Below are 21568 nucleotides of genomic sequence, written 5' to 3'. Positions count from 1 at the left end.
AATTAGCTATAACTAGGATTAAACTTGAATGTATATATACAGGGGAAAAACTTCTTCATAACTGCAAGGCATTGATAACCATATTGATTTGAATGTTTGGGCCATAATATGTGGTCACATTTTTCATGAGAATATAAAGGGGTGAAATTCTAGAAAACAACAACACGACTTCAGTTACTCGAGGAGCGTTGTGGCCCATGGGCCTTCCATTATCCATGTTTGCTGTTGTAACGCTTTGAAAAACAACAACAGTTGATTTGTATCTAAAATCATGATAATATTCAATCATTTATCCCCCTACTCTTCCAGTACTATCTTTTCTAACTGAATTTCCACAATGTTCAACTCCCATGAGTACTTTAAGTACTTTGATTAAAAAAGCGAACGTTCTGCCATTGAGATACCGCGACCTGTGGAGATAACAATGTAGACATATCATTAATGTTCAAGTGCTGTGTGACACGTTTTGAATTAATTGGGAGATGTTTTACATCTGGAAAACTTGGTTGGTGTCTTGAGAATTTTTCACTCATATAGAGATGTCACCATTGCTGGTGAAGGGCTGCAAAATTTAGGCCTATGCTCGGCGCTTGTAAACGGTCTTCGAACAGAGAGGGGTCTTTATCGTGCCACACCTGCTGTGACACGAGGCCTCGGTTTTTGCGGTCACATCCGAAGGACCGCCCCATTTAGTCTCCTTTACGACAAGCAAGTGGTGCTGGGACCTATTCTAACCTGTATCCCCACGAATTGAGGATCGAACTTTCATTTCACCTTTAAAAAGAGGTTCGCACCTGACATTTAAAGTAATGTCAATTTTTTGGGAAGTGTATTTTTGATTTTTATATTGAAGGAGAATATGGAAATTAAAAAGAAAAGCTGGGTCGCAACGCTTGTTATTGAGCTACAGTGTTCTAAACATGACCTTTTTGCACTTAATATTCATTTAGAATAGAACTTTTTTTAAAAAGTGGGGGATAGAGACCATATTTTTAAATTGTGGGCGAAAATTCTAAATTTTTATACAAAATTTCATGTAAATTAATTTAAACTTTTTTAAAGAATCGGTGTTCTGTTTGGAAAAATATATCAACCAAGTTAATGAATTGCAACATTTGAACTAGTTCCAAGTCTCAGCTACCTGTATCATAAATTATAAAACTGAAATACACGTATAGGAGTATAAGTATAGAAGATATATTGGATGAAACAGAAACTGTAATATCACGCAGATTTAGAACTTTTTAAATCGATCCTTTCGCCACAAAATATAGTCCCTGCAAAACCCTCTCAAAATTTGAATTGACACATATATTTTTTCAGTTCAGCGATATATGTGCAATATGTTTGCACTGATGGAATCATTATTGAACCAGTAAATACTTAGTTGTAACATCCTGCGCAGTTGTGTTCAAAAGTTCAGGAGCTTACTTCCTTAATACATATAGAAAACGTTGTAAATCTGTGTAAATAATGTGTAGTGAAATAACTATGGTAATATCCCTAAAACATGAACTAAAATCTTTCAATTTTTTTTATTTTTTTTTGGTAGAAAACGATGCGTAGTCGAAATACTAACGTACAAGTTGCCCTACCTGTCAATCTTACACACCCCTCTCTCACCTGAGTGAATGGAATCTCCCACTAAAAATATGCCGTAAATAGAGTGTTACAGTTACCTCAATGTGAAAATGAACCGAGTGAAGTGTTTATTGTTATTTTCTCTCATTCTAAATGTGGTTGGACTAATATTTTTTGTGATTGGATTCTCAACACATTTTTGGTTGGAATCTGACGAAAATTACCGAACCTCTTCCGGATTTGAAAGTGTAGGTATTGTCACAATGTCGACCTCAGGTGTATAAACCTACCCATCTGTAGAATTTATGTTACTGAATTAAAAATGTATAAAGCCTTGATAAGATATTTAAGACTAAAATCATGTGGGTATACATGTACTGTAATATTTTACTTCAAGAAATGTAAAACCAAATACGACGACGATGGGTAATTCTATTATGGTAATATCAGTATTGGGGGGGTTGTCATTATTTTCATTTAGTGTTTGTACTTTCATATTCAAGGACTACAGGTACTCACTACTCCTGAATTATAAGGAAATGGGAGGGGGCAAAGTTATGAGGTTTTCCCACCTATTTCAAGTAGTTTTGAATTCCATAACTTATTCGATTGGGTTTATTTATTATGAGCATCATACTTATTACGATGCTGTCATCAATAGGGCATGTTGATTTCCTAAAGAAATATCCCAATAAAATGTAAATGCAATACATTATCCATATTTATATGGCAAAGACCTACACACATGTAATTCACAGTAATCCAGGTGTGGTGGTCAGATACAGTGTGGTTCGATCGCCGGTGGCCAAATAGCACCTGACTAGATATTCCAGGGGCCCGCGTTCGAATCCCGATCTAGTCCGTTGCACCCCCCTTCCTCTTATGTTACCGGGTTCCAAGTAACCATAAAGAAAAACACAATCGTTGTTTTCAATATTGTATTGATGGCACTGTAAATTATAGTCTGAAACAAACATATATTCACATGCAATACACAATAAAATAAGACACAGTAACATGAAACAAAGACAGATAATGTCACCTATATTCATATCACAGAAATTATCTTAGTGTTGTAGAAATGGTAAAACTAAATTACTTTTACTATATGTATCATGATTTGATTAGAATAAAATATAAATTGCCAATCTTTACTATTAATTCAATAGAAAATGAATACATTGTATATCATAAATACATACAGATCATGAGATGATACTATACATGCAGAATATACACACATGTATGTTACTCCTAATCATATATCCTTACCCAATATGTGGTACCAGACCAGCACGACCAATCAACACATCAGGTAACTATATACAAGAAATAATATTCCTAATTATATTTAAAGTATACTATGCAAAAGAATATATAATCTCATATCATTTATACTTTGACATCGATGTGATTAAAATAAACTGACCTGCACTGCAATGATTAAAGTCCCATAAAAAGAAATATCACAGTATATAGGAAATGCAACCATTCAGCTTAACTGACAAAAGTATTATATTCAAAGATAATTGAATAGACTAGAAAAAACTCTCAAGAAAATCACCTGACCTAAACTTTCAACCAACCAAAACCTCCAAAATCAATCACCCATAAACAACACTAGTCACTAATGACAATCTATGGAAATCCATACTAGACATAATAATTTATCAAGGGTTTTATTAAAATAACAACATAACCAAACTCTCCAACAAAACAGTGGACGCTGGGGAGGGGGGATTAAAAGCAGTGATCACGGGCTTTAACCTGAAAGGGTTAAGAAAAATTCAAACTTACTAGCGTTTTCAACAGCATGGAAATTATGTGCCCAACATGTACATCGTCGGTATGTTTCATTATCTACCCACACTTCATCCGTTGCATGTATATCATATATTTGATGTATACAGACAGGCATATTTTTTTTTATTTTACAGCTGGGCTTATGGGAAGCCTGTTTTAAAGACTTTTCCCACAAGACAAGTTATAATGGGAAGCTGTATAACGGGTGCTGGTGGATGTTCTCCTACGAATACGAACCAATCCGAGACTGGCTTAATCCACGTGAGTAGTGCTTGAAAGGAGTGTATAATCTCGATTCTCTCTCTCTCTCGATCGAGAGAGAGAGAGAGAGTGTGTGTGTGTGTGTGAGAGAGAGAGAGAGTCTGGGGAAAGCCAGACTAAAAAGTGTACTGTTCTTTTTATGTAGATCCAAGTTGCAAAATTTTAAAGAAATGGTATATTGTAAAACATCATTACATTTTATGCTTCTCTCGTGTCTCTTGCTCATTTACATTACTATATCAGCATGATGTGGTAGCCTTTGCATTTTGTGTGTTTAAAACTTGAAACCCACTTGTTTGTTTCAGCGTGGCTGATAGCCATCCAGATTATGATGACGATTTCGCTGATACTTCAGCTGGTGGCGGGAATTATTGGGGTGTTGGTGTTCCTGGGGGTGTGTCCAGGGGTCGCCAACTTTCTGGCATTGCTGTCTATAGCAGTCATGATTCTTGTGGGAGGTACGTGTTGATACTTATAAATTCTATGTTGCAGATTACTGCAAGTATGTTAAGGGTGGTTCACAAAAGCAATGTCTTTTGATTTTTATCATTATTGTATGATTTATTTTTCATTATAGTCAGAAATAAACTATTCTTAGATTATAATAATTCATGCGCATCATATCCACGCATGCTCTTGCCCTATACACAGACATCATTTTATAAATGGGTAGCTGTTTTCTGAGAGGTCATAAATAGCTCTTCAAACAAATCTATTCTATCTTTTGTATGAACTTAGCCTAATAATTCGGAAATCACGGAAATCAGTTCATTTATCAGTTTCTAAGGAATCGTGCAGCCAGTATCACATATATCATATATTACTTTACACAAATTATTTATTAGCAATAAAACTATTTTTCAGGTATGATTTCCGCAGTTTGTCTAATTTTGTTTGGAGTCAAGTCCGACCAATCGGAACTGGAAGCAAAGTGGATATATTTTCCAGACAAAAACTTTTTATCGTGGTCGTTCGCCCTGATGGCGGTTTCTGCCTTTCTATCCTTGTTTGGGTCCATGTGTGGTTTTGTGGCAGCCATGACGGCGAGGCTAGAGGACAAGTACGGGGAGCGACCCAACTTTGATGGCCACATGCTTCGCTCGCAACCAACTGCGTATTAAACCAACAAAACGAACGCAACTTTTTACCGGTTTTTTGGAAATTATTCTTTATTGAAATGTATTTTCTGTGTCAGAGGACAGTTTTTATAAGGTTCATTAGATATAGACACGCCCATTTAATATACCCCCCCCCCCCGATCAAATAATGGAGGAGTATGTTGTTTTGGGGCTCTTTCTATCTGCAACTTTGACGATAAAATTTGGAACTAAAAGGGATGGGCGCTTCATATTTGCATCATAGAGGTGATGAAAAGCTTGGCTTGGATTGCCTTTGGGGTTACGTGATCAGAGGGCGTTGTTCCTAGATTCACGTACTACCACACAAACATGTTTATGTTTTTCAGCAATAAGTTAAAAAGGTTTAACTTGAATGTACATATTTACACCATGAGTTGTCTATGATTTCCTCTAGGATCAAAGGACATAACCTCTGCAAGGACAGATTTTTTTCTCTCAGTGTAATGACCCTTGCTCTTGTACAAACTAGATTTTAATAATGTTCACATTAGAATTTGGCAGCAATAGGGGCATTTTAGTTTTTAAAAGCTCGCACAATATATGCTGTTTTCAAGTGATTAGGGACCGGTTCACACCGTCTGTATTAAGTATTCTGTATCATCCTGCTCAGTACTAACATGGATAACTCTTGTTGTTTTGGGGTGTTTTTTTTTTTTTTGTTTTTTTTTTTTACTTGCTTCACTGTGAAAAAAATAAGCAACTTTAAAAAGCTGTAATTCTCTATTAGAAAATTCGTCCCATGTGAATAATTTAAGTCAAAATTTACATTAAGTTTTCATTTTCTGATCCATTATTTTCCGAGAGGGAAGGATCCACATCGGCTTTCCCCCCGGAGAGTCCACCTAATCTAGAGGTCTTGTATTTAGTATTAAACAACTGAAACTGCATACAAATAGGCAAAATGTGTATCTTTGACCAAATTGATGGGGACGGGGTCTCTGATTCTGCTGTTTTAAGAGAACAGGTCCAACTTAAACCCACTTCACACCAAAAGTGGTTTAACTTCAACCACTTTTGAAATGGATCGTTTCATAGCTGAGTTATACCGGATTGACCTATTGTGAACCTGTTCTAAATTTCAGCACTGGCATTACATGATGATTCGTTGCTGGTAATATTCGTTTTACATGAAAAGGTCAATTAGACAGGGCTGTCCAGAATCGCACAGAACGTGTCTTTACAAGTATAATACTAACACAAATCGCAAGAACCGATTTCATTTTTAATCGAATCATTTGTTGTGTCCATCCACAAACCCTTGCAGTTAAGTTCTGAGTAAGATATATTTTTACCTGAACACATACATTTTATTCATAAAGCGCATAATCTATATCGTCACAGTGTCGTCATCGTTATTTCTTTTATATCAAATATTGTACTATATTTTAAATTTTTTTAATAAAAGATTTGCCCAACAATAGTTACTGGAATTATTTTCATATTGTGTTACCGATTACCTCACTTAATCCAAGGGCACTTGTTTCTAAAGTCCCATCGGTCGCGGTCAGTGGTAGAGCTTTCGCTTCGTGACCTGGAGGATCCTAAATTGGGGGGCCCGGTTAGAATAGATCTCGGTAACCCTTGCTTGTCGTAAGAAGCGATTAAATGGTGCAGTCTTTTAAATGATACCACTTTTTAAATCAGGGGATGAATGTCTAGTTAATAATTATCGGCCTGTATCCATTTTACCCTGTGTTAGCAAAATTTTAGAAAGGCATGTTTTTAATTCATTTTATGAGTATTTGTCAGTAAATTCTCTAATTACAGATTGTCAGTCTGGTTTTAGGCCAAAACACTCATGTGAAAGTACTCTTATTTCTCTAGTAGATAGATGGCTTAAAAATATTGATGAAGGTAAACTTACTGGTGTAATTTTTATAGACTTACGGAAAGCATTTGACACTATAAATCACAAGGTTTTATTACACAAACTCAAGTCATTTGGCATATGCAATGATACTTTTGAATGGTTTAAATCATATCTAACAATCGTACACAGAGAGTTATTTGGAAAGGCAATTTATCGGATGAAAGAAATGTAACCATTGGAGTTCCGCAAGGCTCTATTTTAGGCCCATTGTTTTTTATCCTGTATATTAATGACTATCCACAAGCACTGAAACATTCTCATGTAAATATGTATGCAGATGATACTTCACAAGATGTAACAGACAAGTCAATGGAAAATATTGAGTCAAAGATGTGTGAAGATCTTCAGCGCAGTATAATGTGGATTAAGGAAAATAAATTAAGCTTAAATCTGTCTAAAACTCAATGTATGCTTATTGGATCGGCACAAAAATTATCAAAGTATTGAAAATTAAATTTAGTGATAAATAACCATGTCATAGAATGTGTTCAGGAGTCAAAATTACTTGGTATTATTATTGATGAAACTTTGTCCTGTAAAAGTCATATAGAATCACTTGTGAACAAGATTTCCAAGAGAATTGGCATTTTAAGAAGAATAAGATATTTTATGTCAAACGATGCGCTGCTGAAGATTTTTAATACTATGATTTTTCCACATTTTACATATTGTTGTACTATATGGAGCAATCCAAGAAATGCTGAAAATGTGAATAAGCTTTTTATATTGCAAAAACGAGCTGCAAGGGTAATTCTTAACATCAGAAATTTTGAAACACCATCTAATGTCATGTTTACAGATCTTAACTGGTTGCCTCTATCAGATTACTTTGTCTATAGAAAAGTCATTTTAGTGTATAAAGTTTTACATGGTTTAATGCCAGATTATTTAAATGTTTTTAAATATGTATCAGAAGTCAGTCAGAGGCAAACTAGAAATTCTTATTCAAATATATTGTATATACCCAGGGCAAAAACAGAATATTATAGAAGATCTTTCAGCATTTCAGGGAGCACAGTGTGAAATGCCTTGAGTCAAAATATAAGAAACTCAACGAGTGTTGCGTGTTTTAAGAGAAATTATCTTGGAGATGATCACCATACTTTTTAAGCTTCATTTTGTATTCTATTTATCTTACATTCATAATTATTTCTTAAGTTTATATGTATTCTACTTCTTTTAATCTGTGTTTATTTTACTAATATCTGTCTGTATGTATGTTATATGCAGGACCATATTGAAAACTAGCGTTATCGCTAAATATGTAATCCTGGTTAAATAAAGGTCTTATTATTATTATTACCGTAACCTAGGCCCCGCGTCACAACAGGTGTGGCACGATCTCCATGCTCGAAGGTCATAAGCGCCTAACATAGGCCTAAATTTTGCAACCGTGACGTCTTTATATGAGTGAAAAATTCTCGAGAGGGACGTTCAACAATGTTATCAATTTTAACCGGGAGATCAGGAGTTCGAGCGCCCAACTCGTGTCATGGCCGCGTTAAACCTAAGATGTTAATATCGGTAGTGACGGCTCCTTCGCCAAATGCTCGGCAATCGCGGATCTATCTGATATAACCTTAAAAACGGAGGTCCCGTGTTGCGGCAGACGTTGGCACGTTAAAGAACCCTTTCTGATACGCCTTTGAGTGCTAAGCATAGGACTAAATTTGTGGTACGTCACCTAAAGCTAGTGACTTCTCAATATGAGTGAAAATTTCTCCTTCGGATGAGACCGCAAAAACCGAGGCCCCGTGTCACAGCAGGTGTGGCACGATAAAGATCCCTCCCTGCTCAAAGGCCGTAAAAACCGAGCATATGCCTAAATTTTGCAGCCCTTCACCGGCAGTAGTGACGTCTCCATATGAGTGAAATATTCTCGAGAGGGACGTTAAACAATATACAATCAATCAATGGACAGGACGTAAATCAATCCACAAGGCTAAGCCCGTGAATCAATCTACAAGTCCCTGTATAGCGCTAATGTGAAATATGTTTGTAATGGTTTGGAATTTTTAACGGTACGGACCCCCACCCCCACCCTCCCCATTGTTTTTGATAACAGAAATACACAAACATGTGTAAATTCTAATGCAAGATATAGAGCATTTTCCAAACAAGGACCTCGAAGTTTTAATTTTAAACTCTACTGTACCTAACTTTCAGAATACCCGTAATGTCATTCCATGACAATTTTTTACGTATATTTAGTGCGAAAAGGTAATTATTTTCAATATTAAAAATGCATAAAGCATTAAACCTTTTAATATCTATATTGTCAGATGACATGGCTATGTATTTAGTTGATTTGTGTTGTATATTTCGTGTTGACACCAACAGACAAATCGAATGCATAAACTTAGTGAATTTTAAATACAGAACGGTTAGTTAACACACTGTAATTCAATAACAGGCACCTTAACTCCAGGTTTTCTTTTACATCCATAATTCCTCTTCAATGCAGAAATCAAAATACAGTGTATACTTCTAAAAATTGTCAATAGTACAAAACTCCGAGCGAACCTCCGATACCAATTCTTTACCCTGGCACCGAGAGCTTCTGTAGATTTCTATTTGAAATTGTCAATCTGTGAACATGGAATTTGTCGACTATAGGGACTTTACAACAGGTCCTTTTTAATTAGCCATCTTTCTCCCAAATTAATTAAAAATCGTTTTATCAACGTCATTGGTGTGTGCTTACATGTATCAAATTGACGTACAACTGACTAAATTCATGACATCCCTTGATCAGGTGAAAATGGACTCGCCCTACCTGTATTAACCTTTCTGATAATTTAGCGACATCATGGCTAACAAGGCCACTAAAATTGTTTTGGTTTCTCTTCTGGTATGTTCTGCTGGTATGATCTTCTTCCTCCTGAGTTTTGGGACCGGAAACTGGTTACAGCCCAACGCGAATGACAACCAAGGGTTTCTGAGTCTCGGCTTGTGGGAAGCCTGCTTCCGGAGTTGGCGGTACTACAAAGACCCTACACAAAATGTTTATGATGGCTGCAGGTGGATGCTGTCGTCCGATTTCGACGCAATCAGAGAGTGGATTTGGCCGTGTAAGTACCAAGGGACTGGTGTAACGACACATAACCCTTTCTATAGTACAGTACAGCGCAATACCGATACCATCAATCAGGGGAGCAGTTATTGTATATGTGTTATTTCCCGTTTGGTTTGGCGTGTGTATATACAGCTTTTGGTGTAGGTGTTTTGCATAATAATTTTGAATAATAAGTAAATTCAGTCAATGTTAGATAGATAGACAGATAGAGAAAGAGGGAGATCTGGACTTTTTGAATTGCAATGTATTTAATAGAGGGCGAAGCCCTCTGACGGCCCGAAGCGTGGTTGCGGGGAGTACAAGGCATCATGTGTGTTTCCCTCATTCTGCAGATTTTCGTCATCATTGGCTACGTCATCGTCATGTTCCACATTTAATAATAATTTTAATTGTAATAATTTTATTTTGTAATACGTGTCTCCCTATAGGTAACACGTATATACATGTTTAAAAGGAAATTATAGAAAACTAATGAAAAATTAAACCTTACCTATGGAACTTGAAAATGTTGGTCCCAATGGTGCCGATTCGAATACTAGCGTGTGGACATGTATTTCTTCATTTTGAATCTCGTGTACCCAAGTTCACGTCGTTCTGAGATGTTACTTAAAACACATAAAAGCATGTAAATCTTTTTTTCTAAATCATATGTAATCACTCCTCGATTAACGCGATTGTGCCATGGCTCCTATGTTTGTGTATTTGCTAAACACCCACGCTGAATATGACGTCACAATGCACTATTTACATCAGTTGCACAGAGTTTCCCGCGTTCAATGAATAGGCGTATCAAAAATGTCTAAAGTCAGAATACTTTGATTGAGCACGTTAGGTGCTAATACTCAGTATTTCGGGATATTTTTTGTCCTGTTATGGATCTAGATACTAATGCCAATATTGTTCGCCATCAACCAATACCCCACTAGACGATCGCACTGTATTATTCAACCAAAGTTCAACACAAACCACTTTGCACAATATTTTCTTCCGTCCACTACACCGCTTTGGAACGGTCTTCCATCAAGCGTACAAGAGAAGCCTTCAATTTCAAATTTAAAATGCGTGCTTAACACAAGACACTACACACACGACTTAGACTCAACTGCAGTACTCTCAAATCCCATATATTCAAGAAACACATAATAGATCAATTATGACTGTGAAAAAAAATCGAAACAACACACTTTTTACTTGAATGTCCTCTCTTCAAAGATGTAAGAAAAAAATGTATTGATCCAATAAGACCAGTAACTGTAAATATCCTTTTACATGGAGGTGTCATTTCTTGTTTGGAAGTTATTGTATATTCATTTCTTTCTGATCGTTATAAACATGTATGTTTATGCATCTGTATATTTATATTGTGAATATGTTTATTAACTTGTGTTATTACATCTCTTCAAATGTTTATTTATTTACTTGTTAAAGTTTTTTCTTTCATTTTTCTTTACTTTTTCATTTTCATCTTTGTCATGCAACAAGGGCAAATGTACATTTACCATTCAAATTTAATTCAAGGAAACGGATTAATATAAGTTGCTACAACTTGTTTCCGCATCCTGTGTGCATATTATTTATTGAGTATATATGTTCATTGTTGACACATTCAAATGAAATAAAGTTTAAACTAAACACGGTCACACCGTAAGTCATATTATTTGTATGTTTAAACAGTCAATTTATTACCTACTGGTCTGTTTCAGTCTTCAATCCATGTATTTGTTAGTATCATAATTGATAAATACAATTCCCTGTTACTATTTTTAGCGTGGTTGCGGGGAGTACAAGGCATCATGTGTGTTTCCCTGATTCTGCAGATTTTCGTCATCATTGGCTACGTCATCGTCATGTTCCACATGTTACGTCAGAAGTTTATTTTCATCACGTTGTTGATCACCGCGGGGATAAACTTTATCTCAGGTAGATTGTGTCATAATTTGCATGTTTGCTTTTATTTTGTAATATATGTATCAATATCCTTTACAATGCTTTACTTTGTATTGCAAGAAAATAATACATTGATTGATTGATAAAAGAAAAGATAAAAAAAAAAAAGGCTACTCAGTATAACCAAATTAAGATATATGTACAGCGTTAAAAAAAACATGCTCCTCGCCAAACTTATTTCAGTAAGATTCTCCTTGATATTCAGCTTCAAAATGACATTCGCATTACAACACATTGCTACTCAGTATAACCAAATTAAGATATATGTACAGCTTTAAAAAAAACATGCTCCTCGCCAAACTTATTTCAGTAAGATTCTCCTTGATATTCAGCTTCAAAATGACATTCGCATTACAACACATTGCAGTTATACTCCTAATAATATTGTCAGATAAAGTTTGAGATGTTTTATTTATCTGATCAGAAGAACAGTGCACCATAATGTGTATCTGAAACACACTTGTCCATTCAGTAGAAAAAATTGTACCAATTATTCAAATAAAATAATTGTTTAACTTTCAGCTTTTCTGTGTTTCGTGAGCTTGATTGTATTCCACACCAAAGCTCTGAATGATCTTCGATGGGTTGAAAACGAGGAAAAACACAATCAAGGGTGGTCCTTCTACATCCTCATTCCCGCCATCGTATGTTTCGTCATTTCCGGTTTGACAACAATCATGGCTGCTAGGAGGTTTCGAAGAGACGCTAATGATCGACCAAGGGCAATTCCGTATCGGTCCTGAACGGTCTATAATTGACTGTTGGATATTATTCATCAAATGCAACATCATGGTGCTGTCTCATTGCCAAAGGGTAAAACAAAATCCACGGCACTGAATAACTACCTCGGTGTCCATTCCGGCCATCGATGGATCTTGTAGTTGGATGGAGTCACGTGCTGAACTAGTGTTGTGAATGCACTGTTTTGTAAATAGCTGGTTACAGAGAAAATTTGTTTTGTATACTTTAGCAAAGAGAATTTCACATACACACACACACACACACACACACACACACACACACACACAAATGAAAATTGATTTCCATAAGAACAATAATTTAATGGTTGAAACTATTCAAATGATAAACAATTTTTAATAGCAAATTTCTTTTTTGCTTAAGGAAGATACGCTTGGTGCTAAAGGTCATATGAAAGGTTCCAACAGCTTCTAAGATTGTGCCATTATAAAATGCATTTTTTTCTTATTAACTATACGAACCGAAAATCACCGGATTACTAATGTTTCTGCTCTTATTGCTAAAAAGCAAAGTGTTACAGTCTTTTACTACAGGAAATGGAGTACTCGCTTTTGTATGTGTAGCTAAGTAGCATTGGTAGTATCATATGAATAATCTTACGATGATTTCAAAAGGCATCAATAAACAAAATGCATCAACAGGCGCGGCACGTTGATGCAGGAATTTTCCGTCCAACATGTAGTTTTTGAATGGTATCCCGGTCAGCCGAAAAATGTTAGTAGAGTAATTTCTTATCATTTAATTCCCCTTGTATTGATTTATAGATACTATATTTTTAAGAACTCTAATCGTGGTGTTAAGGTACAAATTTCAAAACAACGGGTTGTTGTGATGCAATTTTCAGTGGATGTAGGTAGTAATAGAAATTCTCAACCAATCAGAATCGCTGTATCATTGTCAGTCTCATAAAAATTAGATAATGTGAAGACGAATCTGCAATTTGATAATTATGTGGTATCTTACATGATGAGCTATACAGTATTTTATCATATACACTTAGGGACACGATATGTACACGTAGTCCTCTTAAATAGGAACTAAAGTCCCAACATCCCACAAGAGGCACTGTAGTGGCCTCCAAATCATATTGCAATTAAACATGCTGTTGTAAATAATCTTCATTGTTCAATGCACTGCGTGCACCTGTTTATATTGAATAAGACAATGTTTACATTAGTGGCCATTAGAGATGATAACTTTACAGAAGTTGGTTAAAAATCATGTAGCAGCGAGTTACTTAGTATATGTATGTGTAGAATTAACTATTAACGGGCAGGTATTTTGTCTAGAGTGGTTTTTCTTATCCTGAAATCGACAGTGAAATCTTCCGTATTTTAAAAGTTTTTGAACTTTTGATGGGTTGTTCTTGTGTTTTTTTTATCATAAAACTCCATTCCAGTCATTTTGATTGATACAGAGTCATTATGACAGAGTTAATTGTTGTGTACTTTGATACAGAGTCATTATGACAGAGTTAATTGTTGTGTACTTTGATACAGAGTCATTATGACAGAGTTAATTGTTGTGTACTTTGATACATAGTCATTATGACGGAGTTAATTGTTATGTACTTTGATACGAGTTTTGTTTTCTGTGTTATTATTATGTTTGAAGTGTTTTTGTATTTTATTTTATTTTTTTATTTTTTTTTTTTTTGTATAGTATAAACTGTGACGCAATAAATAGTCTTCTAGAGACGAGCTACAATGTAATATCAATTATTCATGAAAATAACATGATCATAATTAGGCAACAGTGCTGTGCCGGCGACACTAAAACCTGAAATATTTCTTCAGGAAAGCATTTAGCTAAATTGGTTGGGGTTTTTCTTTCAATACTTGGTCATCGTTTACACACTATCTTGGTAGATTCAGTGAACCTGTGCATGTTTTCCAGACTGAAACAACGGGTCAGTTTAGTGTTAAACTTCATTTCTATTATTGTTTTGCCTTTGGTGTCTTTAACAATTGAAATGATAGCCATTTCCTCATGAATGTGAACAATGCACGTGTAAATCTGGATAAATATAACAAGTCTACAATTTCAACGACTGAGAATTCTCCGACAGAAATGAAAGTAAAATGTAAATATGATTTTTTATTTTTTATAAATACATTTAAACAATGAAATGCTTGCTTTGTTATTTCATCGGGTGATGAAAGTAGCTAGCATTGCATAACCCGCCTAATCATTGAGTTACACAATATAATTCAAACTGACAACAGTAAACAACACAAATATGAAATACTCGTATACAATGTATATAAAAGTCGACAGTTACGGACATCCTGAGGTTTTCTTATCAGTTAAGAACATCATTTTTACAGCTATCCTCATCACCTCGTGTTTGTACGATGGATATCCTCATTAAGGGATTAAAGTATGAAAAAGCTATTGTATATTTTATTTCTATATCTAATCAATACACCAAAAAACACGAAAAAATAATCATTTATTATCACAAAATTAAATGAACGATGATAATTTTCAGCTGAGTTGGCGTCATCCATCTTGGGATGTCAGCAGTTACGGACATCACATTGACCCCCGTGATATTAGAAAATCGTAAAATATAATTTGAGTACAAATAGCGTTTTCACACTGTAGAAATTGAGTCATTTTTTGGTCATGGCATGCAGTTGTTGGAATTCAGTTTGCTCTTTGGTTGAAGTATGCATAGTGTTGAACTTAAACTTTGCATTTCATATATACACGTACCTTTCATCGTAATATGTTATCAGAAATTCAGGCAGCGAAATATATGTACATACATTTACAAAAACACAGAGAGACAGACAGTCAGAGAGAGAGAGCATGCTTGTCATGACCTTCGTGTTAACCTGCTATTCATGACCAGCCCCTTTCATTACTTGCTGAATAAAACATTGAATAAACTAAGTGCATTGTTAAATATTCATAGAATTAGGAGGCCCCCCTCAACCCATTCCATATTCAGCAAATCCAGGATAATTTTCTTAATCAGAATATTTCACTTTTCTGTTTTGTTAATCGACGTTTATGTTGTAACACTGGTGCAGTGGTATCTTCAATCTTTATAAGAATTCCAATATTGAACTACAAAAACCTGGTGTCAAAATAATCTTCTGTTCGGCTCATACTTCTTTCCACACTTGAGCAGACCCACCCCCTTCCCTGCGTATTTTGCGTATTAATTTACTCTCGCCATCTGATGGAGCACCATTTGCTGACTTCGAAACCACCTTTGTCTTAAGTGACTTCCACCTCACAGATTTTGTAAAAATTCCTGAGTGTGAATTTCGTATGGGACTTTTCTTGGATTTTTTAAGGGAAACAAAAATCCTTGAGAATTCTATGGGAAACTGAAAATTTTAATTTCTTTACAAATTTAAATTTGTCAAATATATCTTCAGAAATTTATTTTTTGGTACCAAACTGCGATCCATTTTTCTCATAAAACCTTTATATTTTAAAGGCGACTGTCTTATCTGACAAGTCAGTCAAATACAGGTACATATTGTACGACAAGGTGGTTCTGAAATCTGTAAATGATGGCGTATCCCATAACATATTTGTTACAAGGACTATTAGTCATTAACTAGTGTTTGCAAAAATTCCAATTAAAATTCGATTTTGAATACACAAAGCACATATATAGTTGAAATTCAATCACATGTACTATAATTTTTGTTTTAAAAAAATTATATTCTGTGTTATATAGATATCTCTAGTTTCCTCTTATATACATTCAAGTACATATTGTACATTCCTGGTTTTCTTTATGGATGTAACAAAGAAATTTATTTTTACGAACATGACACATCCCTGACTCAATGTGGACTCTTCCAAATGTAAGATTTTCACCTGTCAACTTCCGGTGTGGCGAAAATCAAAATGGCTACCTGGAACAGGTCGAGGTACCTGCTGATATCTTCGTTGGTGTTTACATCGATAGGATTCCTTTTCTTTCTCATCGCTTTTTCGACGCCAAACTGGCTGGAAGCCGATGACCGCTACAAATTGAAAAACGGTTTTGTAAAGGTAAGATCGAAATCCAGGTATATTTACAGGTAAACAGGAAATGAAATTTTAGATTCAAGTTATTCTAATTTGAATTCATGTTTGGGTCTGTTACTAAGCATGGAGTGTAATGCTGAATGAAAGGCATTTTAAGTCTCTCTCTCACTCTTCTCTCTATCTCCCTCTTCTCTCTCCTCTCCCCCTCCCTTCTCTCTATCTCCCTCCTCTCTCTCTCTCCTTCCTCTCTCTATCTGTCTCCCCCCCTCTCTCTCTCTCTATCTCTCTCCTCTCTCTATCTCCCTCCCTTCTCTCTCCTCTCCTCTCTCTTTCACACACACATATATGGATTGTAGTTAACATTTGTTTTCAGTGGTCCACTTTAATACTTGTTCTTTTATTTGCCAAAAATCGATGCTCATTATAACAATAATTGGTGTCAATCTTGTAACTTTTTTAGATTTTAATTTTTAAAGTCTTTGAGCCTTGTGCCTTTCAATTAATCAAAGTTATTGTAGTATTAGCTTTTTGAACTTTATATATACACTGAATCCTTACAGTAACTGTACTTGTCGTGAGTCCTTCATTGGGTGTGAAATGCATTCTTGACCTGTTCAAATACAAAGTTTCGTGTGATTGGATAAACCTTATACAGTTACAGTTTTGCTGACAATATAACCAGCATCGTGGCAAGCCACGCCTTTTGTCTCCGTTTACACTAGCGTATGTAATATCGGACTCAGTAACCATGGCATTCGACACTGTACAACCAAAGAAATCCTAGGGTTATTGTAAACAGTCCAATTTTTTGTGACTTACATTTGGATTATCATATATCAACCTCGCATACTGGCATGGTTGTTTTCTGGCTGGTGATTGGTTAACGTGCAATGCGACATCAACTTCATCATTTATGGTGACCTTGATAATTATTTGATGTTGTGATGTCATGCACACAGAAGAAAGTTTCAAGATTTCTGTGGGGTTTTAGGGATAATCATATCAGAAATTAAGGAATGCACATGTATATATTTCCATATTATATGATAATTGCTGAACTTTGTTTTGGTTAATAAAGGAATTATCAATTTCTGATAAAAGACCTGTATCAACTTCAACAAAGTCAATAATATTACACTATTTTTCATATCTACCTCTTCATATTGTACATTGTATATATAATCATCTAAGATCCGATTACGATTGATTATTCTTTATTGATCAGAGATAAGTAATTCTAATAACATTTTCAGTTGGGACTTTGGGAAGCATGCTTCAACCATTGGACATATTTTAATGACTACAATGGAAAGATCTATGATGGATGCTGGTGGATTTATTCCTATGAATACCGACCGATCTTCCACTGGATTAATCCATGTAAGTACCAAGGAGGCACTGCTCCGGATTTTTCCCTGTAGTTTTGTACGGAACTTTTACTCTCTACAACACTGTCAGTTCACACCTCTGTATGATACAGTGATTGTATATATAAATTATACAGTATAAAGCACTTTACTAGATTCTTGCAGACGTATGAGTGTTTCCTCTTTGATGTGCTTCACGTGACAACAGTCACCTATCAGTGGGCTAGTTTTAACAGTTAATAACACTTTACGATTTTAATTATGGTATATTATTACTCTGCAATGTAACCCTTATTTGTGATCTGGGCATATTATTGTAATAAACCCTTGTTTGTGATCTGGGCATATTATTGTATTAAACCTTTATTTGTGATCTGGGCATTATATTATTGTAATAAACCCTTATTTGTGATCTGGGCATATTATTGTAATAAACCCTTATTTGTGATCTGGGCATATTATTGTAATAAACCCTTATTTGTGATCTGGGCATATTATTGTAATAAACCCTTATTTTTGATCTGGGCATATTATTGTAATAAACCCTTATTTGTGATCTGGGCATATTATTGTAATAAACCCTTATTTGTGATCTGGGCATATTATTGTAATAAACCCTTATTTGTGATCTGGGCATATTATTGCAATAAACCCTTATTTGTGATCTGGGCATATTATTGTAATAAACCCTTATTTGTGATCTTTATTTTATAAACTTCTTGTTTTATAAGTGTCTGTGATATTTTGAGTGTTTTAGTGTTGTACCTGTTAATCTCTTTCTACTTTCTGGTTCCTATTTAAGGACAATATACTATAGTACCTTCTTTAACAATCTTCTAGTGGTTCCTGTATCAGTACAGAGTAACCTCCCTTTATTACAAACCTTTATATGATTTTGTAATGTGGTTCTTAATCAGGACAGAGTAATTTCCCTTTATTACGTGTTCATATATTGGTACAGAGTAATTTCCCCTCATTACAACCCTTAGGATTTCTTTGTAGTGTGGTTCTGAATCAGGACAGAGTAACCTCCCTTTATTACAGACCTTATGATTTTGTAATGTGCTTCTTAATCTTAATTTCCCTTTATTACATGTTCATATATTGGTACAGAGTAATTTCCCTTTATTACACATCTTCTGATTTCTTTGTAATGTGTTTATTTAATCAGGACAGAGTAACTTCCCTTTATTACACCTTGTAATGTGTTTTATATCAGGACAGAGTGACTTTCATTTATGATACATCTTATGATCTCTTTGTAGCCTGGTTCCTGTCCATCCAGGTGATGATGACCCTAACCCTGTTGGCAGAGCTGGTCATCCTTGCTCTCACTGTCATGATCATCCTCAACATATGTCCAGGCAAACACAGCTTTGGGGCACTCATGTCCATCGGAGTAGGATCGATTGTGTGTGGTAAGATGATCTTAACTTTTGGCAATACAAAGTTTAAAAAATTAATATCAGAATTACATCTTATTGCCAAATTTTTAAAGATCATTTCTGAATGTTTGAAAAATATTTGCGCACAATTTCAATGCTTGGGTCCTCATTTCATGAGAAGTAGTTATAGACCATGTAGTAATTACACAATTACCATCAAAACATGGAAATTATTGGGAGATTCTTGTGTACAATGAACATAACTAGAAAACAGATAATACATGTATTTTATTTTGATGGCATCTTCCATTTTCTAGGGGTGGTGACCGGTATCAGCATATTGCTGTTTGGCACCATGTCTGTCGTAAACCGTCAGTGGATCCAGAATCCAGACAAGAATTACCTCTCCTTCTCCTTTGGCCTGATGGTCATGTCCGGCTTCCTGCTTCTCTTTGCGGGATTCTGTGCCACGTTTTCAGCCACACAGACTCGGTTTGACCAGAAGAAAAGTCAGGAGAAACCCAGATATGGAGGGCAGATCATAAAACCCGCTCCACCAATATACTAGTGGGGGGGAGTTCCATTGCAGACAATATCCATCCAACAGTGTATATGGAATTTTTCTTTTAAACATTTACTATGAACCAAATATACAGTGTCGTCAATTATCTGGAAGAATAGAATGTTTTCACCTTTCTTCAAGGCCATTCATTGTATGGTGGATGAAAATTCCTATTGTCATTATTTTATATGCATCTTCATGATTTTGTAAATATGAACTCATTGCATTATCATGTAATTGGATTTTTTTTAGAGGAGCAGCTTCATTTATCTATTGTATGTTCCAGATCTGAAGATCTAGCATTATGCAATTTAACTTCAAATATCATGTTTTCATACCTATCAGTTTCATCACCTCTGTAACATAATATGTAATTTAATGTATATATTGAATGTCATACTGCTCATAATATTTTGTACGTATGAAAATAAAGTATTTAACAAGTATTCATGTGTTGAACTATTGTTATAATAATTTTGTGTGGCCCTGTGGTATTAGAAATCCTAATCACATTTGTCTGTACATGCAACTTCCTGTCTGAAGCATTGTAAAGAAACTGTAGATAGTCGTAAAGGTTTCCTATGGCCAGAGGGCATGACATGACCACAAATTGTGCAAGGTCACAGAAACTCTTGTCATTAGTTCTGGGTCACAGAAACTCTTGTCATTAGTTCTGGATATCTGTAATAATTTAAGGAGGTATATTACATTGTCATAATGGCTGACTTCCTTTTAAAACATGAATGAAGATATAAATATCAGCAATATTTGTATATTCCTTTTAAATTTGATTGCCTTGTTGGGTATCTTGGTCAAGTTAGGTCAACGTATCGGCTGCTGTCTGTGGCTCGCCAAAGTATCAGCTGCTGTCTGTGGCTCACAGGTTCATGTCCACCAGGGGATTGGGTTTTACATTTTGTTTTAGATAAATTTCTACTAAAAGTAATATATTTTGACTAAAGAAAATTTGAAAGTTTTCAATTTCAAAATATATTAAACACATCCTCCACTTTTCATCCATATAAAATTTCTCTGGTGTTTTATTCCTCCTAACTGTAGAATTAAATCTGATACTTTTTTCATCTTTGCAGTTGTGTTCATATTGTGAAACCAAGAAAAAAAAAGACCCTGAACGTAAACAAATGACCTTGAGATCAGGGTCAACATACATGTATAATGTACCTTCATAGGTCATATACAAAATTTTAAGAATGAGAAATTACTGTTTGTTACAAATAAAGAGTTTGCCTGTGAACTTTGAACTAGAGGGAGTGACTGGGTCAAGATGTTGTCAGTTGCATGTCTTAAACAACCTTCTGTCAAGTGAGAACTTCTAATCATTCTTTATTACAACTGTGTAATCTTTTTCTCCCAGTAACCTTGAACAATTTACCTTGACCAGGGTCATAGCATATACCCTCAGTCCTCAGATAATGATTACTCTATGTCAGGTATGAGCATCTAATGGGTTTTTTTTGGGTCTGGTTTGGGGGTTGTTTTGGGATTTTTTTTTGATTTTTTTTTTTTTTTTTGCCGGTCTTGTTTTGGTTTAAAATCTATGACTTGAATGAGCACAAACAAATATCTAAAAATAAAAAGTGAACAAAACAGTCACAGATATACGCGCACACATAAACAAGCAAATTGATATTTATTTATTTTTTTATAAAGACCCTGCTTTTAAAGTTACCTATCGGTTGTTGCATGTGCGGTCCTAGCCTTGCTTCGCACGATACGAGTTTTCTCCCTTTATGCATGTATAGATCTACTGTTAAGTGTTTATATGCTTTTTATTTTACAGAATCGCGCATAAATACTTCAT

The 21568-nt window shown here is 35.0% G+C and overlaps 3 protein-coding genes and 1 long non-coding RNA gene across 4 annotated transcripts; 3 read left to right on the top strand and 1 right to left on the bottom strand.

Moving 5' to 3' along the window:
• Positions 1 to 1592: 1592 nt before the first annotated feature.
• Positions 1593 to 6204, top strand: LOC125645522 (uncharacterized). The gene is made up of 4 exons (XM_048871073.2): positions 1593 to 1829; positions 3519 to 3645; positions 3951 to 4103; positions 4510 to 6204. The coding sequence occupies exons 1-4, from the start codon at positions 1692 to 1694 to the stop codon at positions 4764 to 4766; spliced, it is 675 nt and encodes a 224-aa protein (XP_048727030.1). The 5' UTR covers positions 1593 to 1691; the 3' UTR covers positions 4767 to 6204.
• On the bottom strand, positions 1807 to 3160 carry LOC130047108 (uncharacterized). The gene is made up of 3 exons (XR_008796156.1): positions 3011 to 3160; positions 2854 to 2900; positions 1807 to 2545 (listed from the first exon to the last, which is right to left on the bottom strand). It is a non-coding gene; the product is annotated as an uncharacterized LOC130047108 (long non-coding RNA).
• Positions 6205 to 9189: 2985 nt separating the features above from the next.
• On the top strand, positions 9190 to 14148 carry LOC125645523 (uncharacterized). The gene is made up of 3 exons (XM_048871074.2): positions 9190 to 9725; positions 11498 to 11650; positions 12200 to 14148. The coding sequence occupies exons 1-3, from the start codon at positions 9464 to 9466 to the stop codon at positions 12418 to 12420; spliced, it is 636 nt and encodes a 211-aa protein (XP_048727031.1). The 5' UTR covers positions 9190 to 9463; the 3' UTR covers positions 12421 to 14148.
• Positions 12439 to 20192, top strand: LOC125645521 (uncharacterized). The gene is made up of 4 exons (XM_048871072.2): positions 12439 to 16456; positions 17686 to 17812; positions 19065 to 19217; positions 19502 to 20192. The coding sequence occupies exons 1-4, from the start codon at positions 16310 to 16312 to the stop codon at positions 19750 to 19752; spliced, it is 678 nt and encodes a 225-aa protein (XP_048727029.1). The 5' UTR covers positions 12439 to 16309; the 3' UTR covers positions 19753 to 20192.
• Positions 20193 to 21568: the final 1376 nt, after the last annotated feature.

Source organism: Ostrea edulis, chromosome 6 (assembly GCF_947568905.1).
Source record: "Ostrea edulis chromosome 6, xbOstEdul1.1, whole genome shotgun sequence".
Classification (NCBI taxonomy): domain Eukaryota; kingdom Metazoa; phylum Mollusca; class Bivalvia; order Ostreida; family Ostreidae; genus Ostrea; species Ostrea edulis.
Note: the sequence above shows the minus strand (reverse complement) of the source record. Positions and strands in the feature narration are given on the sequence as shown.